At 36.3% G+C, this 19,796-nt stretch overlaps 1 protein-coding gene across 2 annotated transcripts; it reads right to left on the bottom strand.

The window, feature by feature from the left end:
• Positions 1 to 135: 135 nt before the first annotated feature.
• On the bottom strand, positions 136 to 19,209 carry LOC139963224 (bactericidal permeability-increasing protein-like). Of its 2 annotated transcripts, none has more exons than XM_071963820.1 (16): positions 18,922 to 19,209; positions 14,646 to 14,745; positions 11,700 to 11,819; positions 11,345 to 11,406; positions 10,690 to 10,783; positions 9,703 to 9,754; positions 8,995 to 9,058; positions 8,001 to 8,092; positions 7,106 to 7,282; positions 5,172 to 5,237; positions 4,045 to 4,212; positions 3,568 to 3,635; positions 3,191 to 3,233; positions 2,640 to 2,691; positions 1,727 to 1,803; positions 136 to 1,506 (listed from the first exon to the last, which is right to left on the bottom strand). In XM_071963820.1, the coding sequence occupies exons 1-16, from the start codon at positions 19,034 to 19,036 to the stop codon at positions 1,423 to 1,425; spliced, it is 1,434 nt and encodes a 477-aa protein (XP_071819921.1). In that variant the 5' UTR covers positions 19,037 to 19,209; the 3' UTR covers positions 136 to 1,422. The 2 variants fall into 2 exon arrangements, with proteins under 2 accessions (XP_071819921.1, XP_071819911.1); XM_071963810.1 differs by having other exon boundaries at positions 11,345 to 11,412; positions 18,922 to 19,208.
• Positions 19,210 to 19,796: the final 587 nt, after the last annotated feature.

Below are 19,796 nucleotides of genomic sequence, written 5' to 3'. Positions count from 1 at the left end.
GGTTTTAGGATAGATGTGACAGTGTTGTGTAACAATAGAGTGGAGGTTGGAAAGGGAAGGCTGGATGTTTTCGGAGAAGTAAAAGGAAGCGGTGGTTTGAGGAGTCTGAAGTAATAAACGAAGTGAAGCATGGAATAACTTACTGTGTGCTTAATTTATTACCCCGAACTACCTAACATAAGGATACGTTACATTAAACGGCAATGTCTTTCTGTGTTACACAATCCCTCATGGATATGTCGTTTACTTTACATTTTTTATGAAGGTTGTACGCAATAATTTTGCTTCATTTCTTGGAATGAGGAATGTACGAAACTCAGTATCAGCTTTCTTGTGCTCGGCTTCTCTTAATGGACAGCACTATCAACCAATACATATGTAAGTATGTAATATGTACTTAAGATCCTCCTGCAAGCAGGAACTTGCGAAGAAGCCTCATTGGCTTATCAAAGCCGCAAGCTGACGGAAGTCAGTCTCATAGATTCATATTTAACATCCATGATTATGAATTGTCATTTGTCAACAACTCTGTAACTGGACGACATACATTAATCTTGGAGTGACTCGAACCGGGGACCTTGATTTGAAGGCACCGACGTTAACCACTGATCTAACACTCCACATGGAAGGAACTTTTCTGGAAGAGCATGTTAGTACTGTTTATCTACATGCCACACACATGAACAACGTATTATCAGTCAAATATTTGCATTAATGTTAAAAACTGTATCGGCACATTTTAAAAACAAAACATATACAGGCAATCACATAACCACATGCTTTATTCTGAGCACGTTCAAATCAGATTGATATACTTCAGATATGAGTCACGTGGGACTGGTTATTGTCTAATAAAGTACGTAAGAAATGTCATCACTTTATGATAATAACAAATACAGCATATGACGTCATAAACTGTCAATGTACTTAACATATTTACATAAACCATAATACGAAAAACAAACAACCTGTCTGTGTTACCTCGATATTACAATAATATTAAGAGCATATTAGTTACAATATTAAGATCTACTGATAATTCAAATCATGATGCTGATCAAGATTTAAGAAGTAAAGAAGTAAAACTTGAAAACTTTTAAATGTTCGTATTTGCGTTTTACATGACTAATGTTAAACATGGAAAAGAGTATAGACGATCTAGTGTTGAAAATTGAGATGAAATCATTTAACTATACGTGGCACTCTCATTAGTCTCTGTTTGGTAAACCATTTCAAGGGGTATCGTAGATCGATCCATTGTAATCTTGCTGTAAGCACTTAATGAAGAATATCAGAAATGGAATTTACAAAGGGAAAACAATAAGACGCCAATAAGAAAATCAAAACATTTTATCCTTGAAGTACATACATTTACATATTGAGTATAACTCCACCTTACCATCATTTGAAATTGTTACCAAATTATTCATTAAAAAATATCGCCCTGAGAAGATCTTCAAAGGGAGTATGTAGCTGTTGTATGTCTGTTCCAATTTTCAAGAAGCCCTGTGTGTGAAAACACAAGAAATACTATTATAAAATAAACGAACAGAAATATCTCAAATGATATACCTCCGGGGATATCCCCCTATAACACCCCCCCCCCCTGAGGGGACCTTCAAATACATTACAATGAAATTGAATTCATATCTTATAATTATGTATTTTTTGCGCTTAAATTTGTGAAAATTATCACAAATTATCAGTGTATAAATCTATATCATACCTCGCCCAGTGTGATGTTGGTGGCCGTCGGGTAATAACCTTGAAATGATGGAAGATTTCTACCGACTGCACCCATTTCTGAAAATACAATAGGTTTCATATGTGGTATATCACATTCATATGATAGGGTTAACATTATAAGAAAAAATATGTATGAATTCGAGTTCTGCTTCTAAGCGTCATTGACACTGTCACTCATTGACACTGTCACTGACAATCTTGTTATATACTCTTAGACAACAACTTAGAGAGAGAGAATAAGGACGAGGAGGTTAACATTCAACTATCACATTTCTAAAAGCCTCATTTTACAGGCTTATCTGATGAATACAGTACAAACACACAAAGCTCCAATTCAGGAAACCAGGAGTTAAAAGTAACGCCAAATAGTTTGGGACTTTTGAATCCTGATAAGGCGTCTGCTACAATAAATTTCTCGTTTTTAAGTTTGGTATGTCATTTCTCGTAATTCATTATATCTCTATATTTCCGAGAGGACACCAGTCAAAATTTTGTAGTGTGAAACGGAGGGAATGAATACTGCATTCTGAAGCTCAATATTGATTGGTTCGAGAGAAACTGCCATGGGAAGGGCAAAAAGTAAAGAGAATACATTAGTTTTTTGGTATAAATGAAGCCCATGTAAACTTTGTTCCTTTCCATTTCCCTGCATTACAAAGAATAAGATGAAGTTAACGCATCTACGTCTTTTCTGAGAAACAACGAACAGCAACATTTCTTGCACAATCTTTACGTTGGGAGCATAAACAGCCTAACGAGGGGAAACCTGAAAAAAATAGCAAATTGGAATACTCGAGTGTGACTGTTTACATCGGCGCGACTTGTCAAAGTTATGTAAATGTTGTTGTTTGATCAAACATACTCGTTTTGTTATCTCAAACTGAAACACTTACTGTTGATGAAAGTGTTCATCACCGTAGGTAACAACCTCTTGATCATGTCAATCTGTAAATTAGAAATAAATGAGCTAGGAATAAGTTTGTCTTCCGTCATGCACGAACAAGTATCAGTTTATGTTACAACTGCATTTATCAATATGAAACACTGTTTCGTGTAATTCCTTGTAATGATAATAATCCAGTATTGAGTTTATAATACACTTACCTCTGGTGTCGACATCAACATTCAATCACTTTCTAATCCTCATTCCACAACAGACACAAGCACTCTGACGATGACGTCAGCCAATTGAATTGTATCTTTACTTTGGTAAATAGTGAGGATTAGTATGACTAATGGAGACTAATGGAGTATGTATAAAGAATATTATTTACTAAGTGGACCTTGCTGGCTTCAAGTATCATTAAAGATTAATATTTACTAGGTGGACCTTGCTGACTTCGAGTATCTTTAAAGATTAATATTTACTAGGTGGACCTTGCTGGCTTCGAGTATGTATAAAGATTAATATTTATATATTTGTATATATCAGGATCATACTCACATTCAAGTCACCGATGGCTGTCTCCAATAGCTCAAGCTTAAAACTAAAAAAAAAAAGGAACAGCAGAAACAAAAAAAGAGTTTTTCAACTTTCTGCTTTTTATTTTAATTTGCAAAAATATTGAATAAGATGAAATTCTTCTAATGTAGTCCATTATTACACCCTGCGGGAACAGGGAGGTGATCTCACAGGTGTCAGTCTCTGAAAGATATATCATCAGTGGTCAAAGAAAGGTGCTATATATATAATATTTAATATTTCCACCTTATTAGAAATTCCAATTTCACTTCAATGTAAGATATTTATCTATATCAGTTACTGTATCTAATGCATACTACCATGCATGATCCGTCTAAATCAAAATAATTATTATTCACCTGTCGACCTTTGACCTCCAGGTTACGTTCTGTCCTTTCATGGCGACGTTGAAGCTTGTCGTTAATCGCTGTGTAAAGAACACGCAATAGGTGTTTGCCAGCTATCTAACACCTTTTGATAACATATGACGTATATTCTGATTTAATCTAACCAGGTCTATATTTTAGTGCATCGGATTGATATCATTTCATGCAATAAAGATCACTTAGTCTTATCTCAACTATGTAGCTCCCACGTTTCCGATTTGAAACAAGGAAGCGAAGCTGTTAATTACACCCGATTTGATAAATTAGTTTTAGTTTCTTACATCAAAAGTAAATGTGTGCGTTTTGTATTCTGATTACGTATGTTTATTGAACAGCCGATATAGTTGAAAGGATCGAAATCACTTAGGCTATAACTAAGCAAAATGTTTCTAGCGCGATTGGTGTTTGAACACATGTTCAGTTTCAGTTGCTCGAGTAACATATACTTACTGCCCCCAAAGTGAACAGGTACGCAAGTGTGTCGTCTTCTTGCATGACGAAGGCACTAACGTCTCCACAAATAATGATTGTCATTTTCTCGGTGGTGGTTCTAAAAACTGGTTGTTCTGTACTATTGACATGAAACTGTGTCATCATATCTGGAAACATCTTGCGGACCTGTAGCTCAAGAAAATGCAACAGTACGGAGTAATATGAATTTGTTCACGAGGCAAGTAATGTCAAGGAGATTCTTTAGTATCTCAGTGAGACCTCGTATAGCTAGCTTCATGGTTTGTTTGTTAGGATGCATAACATTAATGTATTATCATGAAGGGCAGGAAGGGTGGGTGGGATGAGAGTACCATTAACAGAATTTCGTGTTAGGTCATCACACCAAACCCAGAGTTCTCTGATCAAGAACAAACATTTATTTTCAGTGGCTAACACCCTTACATACAGTATAGATCTACTGTTAAAAAATGAAAACTTCTTATAGTGTGGTGTTATATAAGTGTAGATAACACCAGTTGAGAATCCCGGTTCAAACTATTTAAAAATATAAGCAGTAAAATAAGTTCACCCAGTTTAACCTAGCAAAACATAGTTGACCCAGTTGAACCCAGTAAAACATTGTTGACCCAGTAAAACATAGTTGAACCCATTAAAACATAGTTGACCTAGTAAAACATAGTTGAACCCAGTAAAACATAGTTGAACCAGTTGGACCCAGTAAACATAGTTGAACCAGTTGGACCCAGTAAAACATAGCTGAACTTTAACCAGTTGGACCCAGTAAAACATAGTTGAACCAGTTGGACCCAGTAAAACATAGTTGAACCAGTTGGGAACCCCAGTTCACCCTTTTCAACATAGTTCAAATTTGGGCCAATTTTGGGCAAAGTTCAACTGGAGTTTCCACCAGGGTAGGGCAGGAAGGGTGGGTGGGATGAGGGTACCATTAAGAGTATTTCGACACAAGTATAACGATGTGCGAGTTCAAATACGAGATAAAGTATACCTTTGCAACTCAGTATAGCCAATTTATAATTCCAGTCATCTAGGATTGAACGGAGATACAAATAGCATATATTGTCTTTTCTACGTTAACTATATATAAGTAAATGTAAACAACATACCTGAGGGAAAACAACAGAAAGAGGAAACCCGGAAGTGTTAAGACTGAATTTGGTCCCTGTAGGAATCTGTTTCAACCAAAAAGTATAGAAATCTTGTTGTAATTATAAATAAATAACGATTCTAGTACAAGTTCTACAAAAATACATCAGCTATGTTCGGCATCAGAAGAAGATTGCATGGAATTAAGTATTTCCAGAAAGCATCGTCACCAACTCAATTTTCGAAAGTTTATAAACTTACCGTAGAATTATTATTAAATGGAGATACAAGCCGTACTAAATCTAAAATGAAAGCTAAAAACAAGCAATAATTTAAATCGTTCTCGTCGATCCGATTATGCCTCACCTAATTAAGTGAGCTGAGTAAGATAACAAAGAAGTTATGACGTCAATCTTCCTCTTTAAACCTTTTTCGTTGCCAAATAGCGTCAGAATTGGTTAACTTGTTCGACTTTTTATGTTAATTTGTGTTCATTTATGTTTATTTTATGTTAGTTTTGGTTGATAGACACTGTCGCCAGGGAACTTTATACCATATCAATGGTTGGAATAGTAATCTTACAGGTTCTTAAGGTAAGCATTTTTTAATGTAGTGTATTTGTGTGTGTATGAATATATATATATATATATATATAAATGAAAATCGTAATGAGTTGGAAAATCAAGAACAGTGAAAAAACTTTCAGCCTCCACCGGGATTCGAACCACGGGCCTCCCGCTCTGTACGCGGACACCCTAACCACTAGGCTATGGACGCTGATTGTATGTCCAGAGGTTCGAAACCGGTAAGGTAGATCGTAATTCCACTGTAGGCGTTTGTCACCTGTATCGAACAATACTAGTTCTGTTTTTGGTGACATATTTTGCCTTACTCTAGAGATCAAACATGATGCTAACCAACTCGAAAATCATTTGTGAATCCTAAAGTCGGATCTGGAAAGAGATACTTTGAACAGACTTTATGTTAATGCAATGGAGGTAAACGACAAAGGCAAATGAATATATATAAATGAAAATCGTAATGAGTTGGAAAATCAAGAACAGTGAAAAAACTTTCAGCCTCCACCGGGATTCGAACCACGGGCCTCCCGCTCTGTACGCGGACACCCTAACCACTAGGCTATGGACGCTGATTGTATGTCCAGAGGTTCGAAACCGGTAAGGTAGATCGTAATTCCACTGTAGGCGTTTGTCACCTGTATCGAACAATACTAGTTCTGTTTTTGGTGACATATTTTGCCTTACTCTAGAGATCAAACATGATGCTAACCAACTCGAAAATCATTTGTGAATCCTAAAGTCGGATCTGGAAAGAGATACTTTAAACAGACTTTATGTTAATGCAATGGAGGTAAACGACAAAGGCAAATGAATATATATAAATGAAAATCGTAATGAGTTGGAAAATCAAGAACAGTGAAAAAACTTTCAGCCTCCACCGGGATTCGAACCACGGGCCTCCCGCTCTGTACGCGGACACCCTAACCACTAGGCTATGGACGCTGATTGTATGTCCAGAGGTTCGAAACCGGTAAGGTAGATCGTAATTCCACTGTAGGCGTTTGTCACCTGTATCGAACAATACTAGTTCTGTTTTTGGTGACATATTTTGCCTTACTCTAGAGATCAAACATGATGCTAACCAACTCGAAAATCATTTGTGATATATATATACAATTATATATATATATATATATATATATATAATTATATATATATATATATATATATATATATATATATATATATATATATATATATATATATATATAAATATATATATATATATATATATATATATATATATATATATATATATATATATATAATCAATGCATGTTCACCTACACGTTACTGAATGAATGCGATTCACTATATCTGTGTTTACGTATATGCTAGAGTTACTTAATAAACCACATTAGTAAATCTCTTACATCATTCTCCGTAACATTCCGTTCCAGGTATCCGTAACTGTGTAGTACATAGCCTGCACTATTAACGAGGTAGTCGGTGATCCACACGTAAAACATACTGGTCTGATCAGAATCAACAGGTATGCTTGCTATTGGACCAGGAGCCTCAGAGTGTTGATCAATGGCGTACACCTCTCCCTGGGAATCAATTAGATTATTGAGGTTGACACAAAAAGACGAGATATCTCTGATGCACATATTTAGTAGGGCGAATGTGGAAATATATTTAAATAGTTTATTGGAAGAAGATGCTTAAAGTGTAGGCGAATGGCTTACACATTTCCCAGAAATATCAAAACATAAATGATGTAAATTTACAAACGGGTTTGCAAAAACAAGGCACTGAATTCAAATCGTGGAACATAAAAGTGCGTGCATTTGATTGACAGCTTAACAACCCCCGCAATCGGAGTCTCCGCACTATATGGTTGTAAGATCGACTACATCGAGTACACTAAGAAAAGTTAGCTCAGTGGTTAACGCCGGTGCCTATCGATCATATGGTCCCGAGTTCGAGTCGTCCCGAGTGATGTATGTCGTCCAGTAATATAGAGTTGTTGACAATTGACAATTCATAACCATGGACGTTAAATATGAATCTAAGAGACTGACTTCGGTCAGCTTGCGGCTTTGATAAGCCAATGAGGCTTCTTCGCGAGATCCTGCTTTCGGGAGGATCTAAAATACAAACATACACACATCTAGTGATGTTAAACTAAATGCCTTGAATGAATATGAAACAAAGTTACAACACAAACCTATCTGTAGAGAATATGCAATTAACTGATGCACCCTGCACTGTCACTACTGGTACAGAAGGGAAAACGTTTGAGAAGAATTACTTTCAACTATTTACCTTATGATTGATATCAAAGCTGGACATTTGCATCCTCGGGTTACTGACAAAAGAATAATCTAGCTCTAGTCCGTCATAGATTTCTTCAAGCACTATAACAAAGAACAGAATAGAATTGATGTAACATACTAGGAATTTAGGGCTTATGTTTTTATGTACATTCCGACGACTCACCAGTGGTTTGCAGTTTTGCAAAATATAATGAAATACATTGATTTGTGTTATATAGGAGCTAAAGTTCTGTAAAGTGCTAAAGTTCTGTAAGTCGAAGAGATTTCGACAACATGAATTAATGCATGTTTATCTCTTGACGAAATTACTCGGTTTTATTAATTTTTCTAACAGATGAATTCTTCCTTAAAGTAAAAAACGAGCCCTGTGCGGTTATATAAATATGATTCTTGAACTAACCAAAAATGTGAACCAACAAAAGATGACGTGGAAGTAACAGTTCTTACATTCATGTTTAAGTACGGAGACTTGATTAAGTCTAAGAGATTTCGATAACTCTATGGGTCAGACTTATGTCACGCATCTGATTTGGAACAACATTTTGAGTGAGATTCCTGTTGATTCCATCACATAACCTAGAAATGGTATCCAGTGCAGAGGCGGCGGCAGTGGGTTCAATCGGGATGGGAATGGACGAGGAGGGGTACAAACTTCGTGGTACCTGTGACTTTGATTTGAGGAAGGGAACCGCAAAGTCACCTCAAAATACCCTGGCAAAATGGAGTTTCTGTGCATTCTGTACCGCAAATCACAATATTTTAATGTATTTCAACAAACCCGTACTTTGTTATTACTTTCCTGTCAACAAAACGGTACTATTCATTATGTTATATTTTAGGTCTTTCACAGGCCCGGCGTAGAGAGAGAGAGCGAAGGGGGAGGGGGGGGGGTGTAGTGGTCACGTATAGGTGTATCAACCAAGATGGTATAAGACGTCAACTACATAACATAATTATTTTCATCCCCAAAAGTATTTGCTTACTTGTCAGACTCCTCAGCTGTTGGTTTATCATGTTAGTTATTTCGGGAAAAATTTGTGGGCAAGCCTGTACAGGAGAAAATGATTTAACTTTGAATGAGAAATTACTTACTGACACACTAGAGGTTTCGGGCAAAAAGTTACGATATTTGATAATCAGATAACTGTGATGAACGTGGCCTTTTGGGATGAACGTTTGTATGTTTACTTTTGCACAATGATTCGTTGTAGATGATGAATTTAGACTCTTCGAGAATCTTAGTTGAATATCTTGAATATATATCCTAAATGATAAATATATTTTCACCATTTATTTATTGTGCTATTTGATCATTAAAAAATAACACAATGAGTTGCCGATTTACTTCTTTTAATTATATATCATTTCTCTTATGCTACGTCTCGGCATTCTTTATATTTTTAACTTGAAGCTTGTGTACTGTAAAATATTATACGTTTTAAAATCTTCTTCCAAAACATTCCTGTAATCATTAAACATTACTGTGAAAGTTCTCTACCGCTAAAGTCATGATAGCGTGATTTGCATTTCATATTTTTGAGAAAATATACAAACAATGTTATCAAAATACTATAGAGCCCGTGTGGACAGCTACGTTCTCAGGTAAGCACAATATGAAATACTCAAAATCGTTTTGTGATGTCCAATTACGTAACATTGCAACATTTTATATGGTGGTCATGGTTACGTACCTCGTCGTTCACATAATCCTGTAAATAGGCTGCTGCCTTGTCACTTATCCAGCTGAATGAAAATTCAAATGAACATCAGTTAAAAAGACAACTTTGTTGAGTACACTTTCAGAAAGTACTGCCTTGTTAATTAAGAAATGTTGTACTTTTGGTTATACGTGCTACAAAACTGAAAATCTACGGGATATTATATTGTATAAATGTTCCACTACATTTTTCTAAGAGTGATTCATATATATGTATGTTTATATATAAATATATATATATATATATATATATATATATATATATATATATATATATAGCAGAACAATACTAGTTCTGCTTTGGTGACATATTTGCCTAAATCTAGAGATCAAACATGATTCTAACCAACTCGAAGTCTTTTGTGATTCGTAAAGCCGGATCTCTTACGGGCAGCTTAAGGAATCACAAATGACTTCGAGTTGGTTAGAATCATGTTTGATCTCTAGAGTAAGGCAAATATGTCACCAAAAACAGAACTAGTATTGTTCGATACAGGTGACAAAGGCCTACAGTGGAATTACGACCTTCCGTACCGATTTCGAACCTCTGTACATACAATCAGCGTCCATAGCCTAGTGGTTAGGGTGCCCACATATAAAGCGGGAGGCCCGGGTTCGAATCCCGGTGGAGGCTGGAAGTTTTTTCACTGTTCTGGATTTTCCAACTCATAACGATATCAATAATATATATATATATATATCTATACATATATATATATATATATATATCTATACATATATATATATATATATATATATATATATATATATATATATATATATATGTATATATATATATATATATATATATATATATATATATATATATATATATATATATATGTATATATATATATATTACTGTCATTCCCACGGTAAGCTTATTGTGATCAATATATGCATTTCTATTACTTACTGATATCATTGTGATATTAACTGGGATTACTATAGAAGTCCTTACCCCGGCTGGCCGTGTAAATCAACAGAAACATGGTCAGCGTTACAACAACCAAGATAACTTCTGCTGACGTGCGGTCGTCCTCTCGTATCTGCGCCTTTAGAGACAAGGATAACATCGACAATATTAACCGTATCGTATACAAATCATTCGTAGTTGTAACTCTCTGAAGGTTTAAGATATCTGCTAGAATTGTTGTAAGCAGCATTCAACGTATATGTTCATTGGCAACTTGTAGAGCTTAAATAAAGACAGGCGATATGTCTGCATTGTCATGGTGTGTTATAACATTCCTTAGTTGGTCGTCACAATACAGTTATTATACTGACGATGGAACATGATTATCTAAGAATGAACTAAATATTTCAAGCATAATTGTGCAGATAGTTTGAACTGGTTTTACGCCCAAAGGTAGGTTATGGGATAGTAGCTTATATACCATTAATAGCTGAGGTTCAAGGTGCCTTGCATATGACTATAATACAGTCCTGGGTTGCATAAAAGGTAAATTATTGAAACCATACATTGATATTATATATAACAAAGAATCCTCAAACTAACATATACATACATTAATGATTATTATTTTCATAAATACGGCCATTAAACATGTTCCCTGTTTTTGAAGGATTTTTAAATGGAATGGAAATGCACTCACCAACCCGAATGTAGAACGTCGTTGACATATCACCAACGGTGGCATCAAACGACCCATCAGCACTATAACTGGGGAAAAATATCATCTTCTTCACCGAGATTAAAGATTTAGAACTGATAATAAACAACAACCATTAAGATGATGGAGGTAGTTTGATGTGGTTCTCTCGATATAAGTGTCCTATGTTCAATTGACTAACCATTTTAGTATGTAAATACCCCTCTAGATAACACAATAATTAAGTACAATCACACGTGGTAGAGGTTATCGAGCGGTCAACCATTGCAATAACTATCCTATACTCACAGCTTATATGCTAAGATCAATAACGAAATAGAAAAATAGATTCACTTACAAAGGAGCGCTGTAGTGAAAATGTCCATTAATGGATAATTGCAAATGACTGCTAACCCAAAGTCCGTCATTTTCAGTACGAATGCTTAATCGCGGAATCTGGAAGCTGGTAATTTTCATGCTGACAAGAAAGAAAGTAACATGAATTCATGTGCAGTGTAATAGAGAGGATGTACACATCTAAAGCTGAGTACTGTTATAAATTCATGTGTGTAATAGAGAGTATGTACACATCTTATGCTGAGTACTGTTATAAATTCATGTGTGTAATAGAGAGTATGTACACATCTTATGTTGAGTACTGTTATAAATTCATATGTGTAATAGAGAGTATGTACACATCTAATGCTGAGTACTGTTATAAATTCATGTGTGTAATAGAGAGTATGTACACATCTTATGCTGAGTACTGTTATAAATTCATGTGTGTAATAGAGAGCATGTACACATCTTATGCTGAGTACTGTTATAAATTCATGTGTGTAATAGAGAGTATGTACACATCTTATGCTGATTACTGTTATAAATTCATGTGTGTAATAGAGAGTATGTACACATCTTATGCTGATTACTGTTATAAATTCATGTGTGTAATAGAGAGGATGTACACATCTTATGCTGATTACTGTTATAAATTCATGTGTGTAATAGAGAGTATGTACACATCTTATGCTGAGTACTGTTATAAATTCATGTGTGTAATAGAGAGTATGTACACATCTTATGCTGATTACTGTTATAAATTCATGTGTGTAATAGAGAGCATGTACACATCCTATGCTGAGTACTGTTATAAATTCATGTGTGTAATAGAGAGTATGTACACATCTTATGCTGATTACTGTTATAAATTCATGTGTGTAATAGAGAGTATGTACACATCTTATGCTGATTACTGTTATAAATTCATGTGTGTAATATAGAGTATGTACACATCTTATGCTGATTACTGTTATAAATTCATGTGTGTAATAGAGAGTATGTACACATCTTATGCTGAGTACTGTTATAAATTCATGTGTGTAATAGAGAGTATGTACACATCTTATGCTGATTACTGTTATAAATTCATGTGTGTAATAGAGAGTATGTACACATCTTATGCTGAGTACTGTTATAAATTCATGTGTGTAATAGAGAGGATGTACACATCTTATGCTGATTACTGTTATAAATTCATGTGTGTAATAGAGAGTATGTACACATCTTATGCTGATTACTGTTATAAATTCATGTGTGTAATAGAGAGTATGTACACATCTTATGCTGATTACTGTTATAAATTCATGTGTGTAATAGAGAGGATGTACACATCTTATGCTGATTACTGTTATAAATTCATGTGTGTAATAGAGAGTATGTACACATCTTATGCTGAGTACTGTTATAAATTCATGTGTGTAATAGAGAGTATGTACACATCTTATGCTGATTACTGTTATAAATTCATGTGTGTAATAGAGAGTATGTACACATCTTATGCTGATTACTGTTATAAATTCATGTGTGTAATAGAGAGTATGTACACATCTTATGCTGATTACTGTTATAAATTCATGTGTGTAATAGAGAGGATGTACACATCTTATGCTGATTACTGTTATAAATTCATGTGTGTAATAGAGAGTATGTACACATCTTATGCTGATTACTGTTATAAATTCATGTGTGTAATAGAGAGTATGTACACATCTTATGCTGAGTACTGTTATAAATTCATGTGTGTAATAGAGAGTATGTACACATCTTATGCTGATTACTGTTATAAATTCATGTGTGTAATAGAGAGGATGTACACATCTTATGCTGATTACTGTTATAAATTCATGTGTGTAATAGAGAGTATATACACATCTTATGTTGAGTACTGTTATAAATTCATGTGTGTAATAGAGAGTATGTACAAATCTTATGCTGAGTAATATAGAGTATGTCCACATTATATGCTGAGTAATAGAGAGTATATACACATCTTATGCTGAGTACTGTTATAAATTCATGTGTGTAATAGAGAGCATGTACACATCTTATGCTGAGTACTGTTATAAATTCATGTGTGTAATAGAGAGTATGTACACATCTTATGCTGAGTACTGTTATAAATTCATGTGTGTAATAGAGAGCATGTACACATCTTATGCTGAGTACTGTTATAAATTCATGTGTGTAATAGAGAGTATGTACACATCTTATGCTGAGTACTGTTATAAATTCATGTGTGTAATAGAGAGTATGTACACATCTTATGCTGATTACTGTTATAAATTCATGTGTGTAATATAGAGTATGTACACATCCTATGCTGAATAATGTTAGAGATAGTATCAACTAATGCAGGATTGCGGAGCCTGCAACGATAGACCGGTAGGTCATAAGTTTAATATAGTATTATGCACATTGCCTAAAGCTGCATTTCGTGGCTAAAGTTATTACAAGACATTCCAGACAACGAAACATATCACGGCCCCAACACACTAGAAACGAATAAATTAAGTAGGCAATCTAATAGGGGGTTGCAAATCTCAAATATTAGTTATTTAGTTATCAACTAATGTCGGAGTTTGCCACAACCAGAATCAATACTTTACACGACATTACTGTTAGTAGTAATCTTTCCGCTAGGCCACTAGATTTGTTCAATCGCTTTGGGCCGGTTTGATATCATACGAAATCACCCCCTCCAAATAAATGAATGTTAACTTGTAACACAAATACACACATCTCCCCCCCCCCCTCACACACACCCCACACTTAAATGGTCCTTAGGTATTTGACCCCACTGGACAATAATCCACCAAAATTCAGTTCAAAGCCACAAAAGGGGTGTGTGGCGGCCAGCAAAGTAACAACTATTTTTACACAAATTGTCAATGGACTACAATGCATTACAGATAGGACTGTGAAATAGCTAAGTAATTAGCTCATGTTCAATGCAGTTTATTCATACCCCGAGACGTGATAGCTGACAGGTCCTGTGCTTCCGGACTGATCAGGAATACGATGACCTCTAGCCATCTCCTCCGCCTTCCTGCGACCAGCTGCTGCCACTGTGTTAAATATAAGAGAACTTGCTGCTGGGATAAATATAATTTAGTTTAGGTGGACCTAAAGGGGAGGTTCACGATAAACTAGACATTTATCTGTGATAGGCCATTGCCTATTTCAAACTAATATACCCTATTATTTTTGATTTCACTTGAGACGAGTCCATAATGTTTCAAGTAAAACAGTCGTCACTGTCAATTTGAAGGGTGGCTATATGGTCATATTCTTAAAACGTATAATCCGCGTATGTATATAGTACAATAGGCCTCCCATACATTATAGTAGTTCTTGTTTAGATTTATATGTTTGTCTGTGCGAGGTATTTGTTTACATCTATGTTTTATTAACGACGTGTAATGAAAGTATAACGGACAGTAAGGTAGATGCAGACTTTAATTCTGTTGTGAATAAAATGTAGCATTTAAATATTTCAGGGCCTTCTTGTAAAATCTGGGACATATTCGGGAATCCTTGTTAACCTGGGACGAAATATTGGAATCGGGGACTGTCTCCGAAAACCAGGTACGTCTGGTCACCTTATGGAAAGTCATATCATCGAACGGCAATAAGAACGTGAGCTAACTGTTACTGGCGGTAGGGATTGCTAGTTCTAGTATTGTAGAAGCCTTTGTCCTAGTATCATATTAGCAGCCTAGTCGGAGACTTAGTTCTAATTAAGTTATGCTTTTGGGCCTAGTCAGAGAGAGATTATGAAGATGATAGAAGGTCTGTGATACCAAGTGTAGTATTATGTGTGACCATAGGCTAGGATTTGCACTTATTTTAATGTTGTGACTAGTCTGCTAGTCTCATCGACGATTAGCTAGCTGTTCTTCGAGCAAGGAGAGCTTCCTTGTTACTAATTATGCATAACAGTGCGTTCTCTCATTGCCTTGTTTATACGAAGAGGCATCGTGTAACAGAATATATGAATGAAATCGGTCTTTAACGGATTTCGTTTTTTACTTTCGATCATTTATTTTTTTATGAATTAAATGGTCAGCTCGGTAGAACCTTATTTTTCATGGATTTTCAGATCTTTTCTTAATCTTAATCTTCTCCGTAACGTCTGTTACATAATTCAAGATGCTCTCTTTCCACCCCTGTCGATCTTCTGCAGCTCTTCTCACATCGGATCAGCTTCACCAGCCATTCTTGTCTCTCTCTTCAGTTGCTGTCTTTCTCCAAGTCGTCTTGGGTCTGCCAACCTTCCTCCTTCCTTCTGGTATCTGGTACTCTCTCAATATATTCGGTGAAGAGAGTCGAGAGCTTTCTCAAAATCAATACAATGCACTTACAGAGGTTAGTTCTATTCATTTGACTGCTCCAGGATGTTACGCAGTGTAAATATCTGCTCTGTTGTACTCCTGTTTGGGCGAAACCAGCTTGTTCTTGCCTCAAAACCTTGTCCACTCCGTCCTTTAATCTGTGGATGAGCACTCTTCCGAAGATCTTGCTCATAACTGGCAGCAATGTCACGCCTTCCCAGTTGCTGCAATCTGTGAGGTCCCCCTTTTTTTGGGATTTTAACAATTAACCCCTTGTTCCATCTTTTTGGGGTTGACTCCTCTGACCATATTATATTAAAGAAGTTGTCCTGCTTTAGATTCCTTTCTCTCAAAGGCGAGGATGAACTCCGCAGTCGCACCTCCTCGCCACGAACGTGGGTGTTCTTGCTGCTTTTAGCAGGACATGGGGCAGTGGGTGTGGGTGTGGTACTTATATCACAGCTAAAGCGGCGTGGGTGCGTGTAGCCAGCGCTATACAAGATTAATCTCGGTCTCTCTTTTCAAGGGGATCACAGGCTAGACTGGCTTGAACGGGCTGGGGAGCCTTAAAATCCCCTAGGAGAGGAAAACTCTGATTCCAAACCCGGGCAGGCAGAGCTCCTTAGAGTTGGCACGCAGTTGTCAAGGGGAAGGTACCCTAAGAGAAAACCCGGTCCTCCAGAGTGGGGGTTGGGCAGTCGGCTGATAACCGCCTCCTGGAAAAACCCCATTTATCATGGAAATCAATAATGCTCAAGGACCTAATGATGGACCACAAAACCTTTTTGGATTAACTGCAGTGGCAGACAGTTTCACAACTGGACGCCGTTGGGCCAAAGCCTTCGGGAAGCCCAACGCCCGATAAGAACTGTGGTGACGCCAAAGCACAGCCTATTCTTAGGCACATGGAACGTGAGGACGATGTATGCAACAGGAGTTGTGGCAAGAGAAAGAGAGAGGTACAACATTGACATTCTAGGCCTCAGTGAGGTCAGATGGACAGGTGCAGGGAAAGTGAGACTTGCTTCAGGTGATACTCTGTTGTATGTGGGCAACGACAACACAAGGTGTTGGTATCATGAATGGACACCAGTCAGTAGTAGACTAATTACAGCAAGGTTTTATGGTAAACACAAGAAGGTCAAAATCATACAAGTATATGCTCCGACAGAAGCTGCAGTAGAGGAGGAAGAAGACACGTTTTATGGGCAGCTCCAAGAGATTGTAGACAGATGCAGCAGACATGACATGATATTTATCATAGGTGACTTCAACGCAACGGTGGGATGCGACAACGAAGGAATAGATGACATTATGGGCAAGAAAGGTATAGGTGTTAGAGACGACAATGGAGAGAGACAATGTGAGTTCTGCCAAGTGAATGGATATGTTATCACAGGTACGATCTTCAAACACAGAACTATCCATATGGAAACTTTGGTCTCGCCAAATGGAAGAGCGAAGAACCAAATTGACCATGTGTTAGTGAACAAGAGTATGAGGACCTCAGTACTAGATACAAGAATACAAAGAGGTGCAGACGCAATAAGCGACCACTACCTTGTCAGATGCAAAATAAGACTGAAACTGTGTAAATATTTGAATAGATCAAAGGTAAAGCCTAAATTAGATATTGAAAAGCTTAAAGACAGGCAGATGAGAGAGCAATACAATGTATACAGGTCAACAGATATGAAGCCCTGGGTGTTGAAACACTAGAGGAATGTTGCGAAGGGCTGGAGAAAGTATATGTAGAAGCAGCTGAGATGACAATAGGATACACCAAGAGAGTAAGTAAACCTTGGGTCTCAGCAGAGACATAGGTTAAGGCAGATGAAAGGAGGGAAATTAGTACGGATTTTCAGATATGCAGCTTAAACTCTTTTTGAAAATAAACAGTATTATGTATTTCCTTTTTCGAAACGCACGAATTCACTTTAAGTGTACTACCAGCTAATTGACAAGGAAAAGTAAAAACGACTTAGATCAAGTGACGTTACATCATTTAAATAATTTCAAAAGATTAAACAACTCAGTACACGGATGTATTCCTGCAACAGATATATACTCTACATATATACTCATAGCAGAAACTGACAGTTATGCAAATTTGTCATTTACTTTCACTAGCAGAACAAATATGATCATGTTGAATTGAATGATTGTAAAAAAAACACTACCTACGTTGGTGCTGCATAACTTTACTGAAAATTAGTATGGTCAAATAAAAATTTGAACACAAGAGGGCGATCCATGGACGGACAAGCATGTAATGGCTAAAAACAACAATTTTTAGATTTCTTGACCAGTGACATATGATCTACATTGACCCATGACGTCATCAATCATGCAGCACCATGCAGTTTACATGTATAGGAGCATACTCTCCAAGTTTGAACGTAATTTGACTTATATTGTACGAGGAGTCGCGACACACTTTTCGCACAAGGTTAGGCCAATCTGACTCCTCAAATCGACCTTTCACCCCGACTCTAGCCACCTAAATCTCTCCTATTTTAAACTTTTATACTCATCATTCTCTACATAGAATGTGGTTTGATGCATTTTCCCTACATGCTGCCAAGCAGAAAATGGCTAAAAATCAATTATCAGGTTTCTTGACTGTATCATACATATGTTCCACTTAACTCCAAACAACTGTTTCGGGGATTTTACGTCATTCAATCAGACAAAATGGCCGCTCTTCAAATTAGCGGTCACGACGGTTTCACTCGATATATTTCAAAGTAATTTTGCTAAAAATCAAATTAATGTGAGTTATTAGTTTGGATCGACTTTGTCTTCACATATACATGTCTGTTTTTAAACTGAACTTCACCTTAAAGTCTGTGTGCCTTTGTGCAAATATATTTAATATATAAAATGATTAAGAATAGATTCATAACTTACAGAAGTCAAATCCACGGGGTGTGACTCTCGAAACCATGCCAGGATCAACAGCAAATGATACTGCCACCGACAATGCTAGTTGAATAATAGCTACTTTAAGCAAAGTATTCGCCATTTTTCTGCTATGACTTTTCTTTCAGTGTCAAGCAATTTAGATGAGCACTTTTTCCTGTCAGAAAGAAAATCTCCTTCTATCTAGAATCTAACTTATATCCTCTAACATGTAACTCAGACTGAACAGTGTTTTGATGATAATAGCATACATATAGATTTCAAGTGCTTACGTCAGCCTGTGTTACTTTCAGTGTATTTTAATATTAAATGATATATCTAATTATATATTAGTAATTACGCACGTACCGAAAGGGAAAGGTTGTCCCGCTCCCCATTGTGAAAACAAGGTGCTTCAAACTTGGAGACTATGCGCCTATACATGTAATCTGGTGCTCTGAGATTGATGACGTCATGGGTCAAAGATCATATTGTCACTGGTCAAAAAATAAAAAAAATTGTTGTTTTTAGCCATTACATGCTTGTTCGTCTGTTGAAAAAAGTCATTAAACCACAAAAATATATAGAGCATACAGGACAATTTGCAAGTTTCTTGACATTTGACATTTGACGTCTGACCTTTGACCCATGACAGTATCAACCACGCAGTGACAAGTGTTCATGGTCAGGCACATACCTTCCAAGTTTTAACGTGATCTGACAAACAATGTCAGAGGAGTTTGAAAGACACATTTTCGCACGATTTAGGCCAATTTTACTTCAATCGACCTGTGACCTCGACCCTATAGCAACCTAAATCTGTCCTATTTTAAAATTCTTCTTACCATTCTCTACATAGAATGTGGTTTAATGCATTTTTCCTA

The sequence above is a fragment of the Apostichopus japonicus genome, chromosome 3, assembly GCF_037975245.1.
Source record: "Apostichopus japonicus isolate 1M-3 chromosome 3, ASM3797524v1, whole genome shotgun sequence".
In the NCBI taxonomy this organism is placed as follows: Eukaryota; Metazoa; Echinodermata; class Holothuroidea; order Aspidochirotida; family Stichopodidae; genus Apostichopus; species Apostichopus japonicus.
The sequence above is the reverse complement of the archived record's forward strand: the minus strand, read 5'-3'. Positions and strand labels throughout refer to the sequence as shown.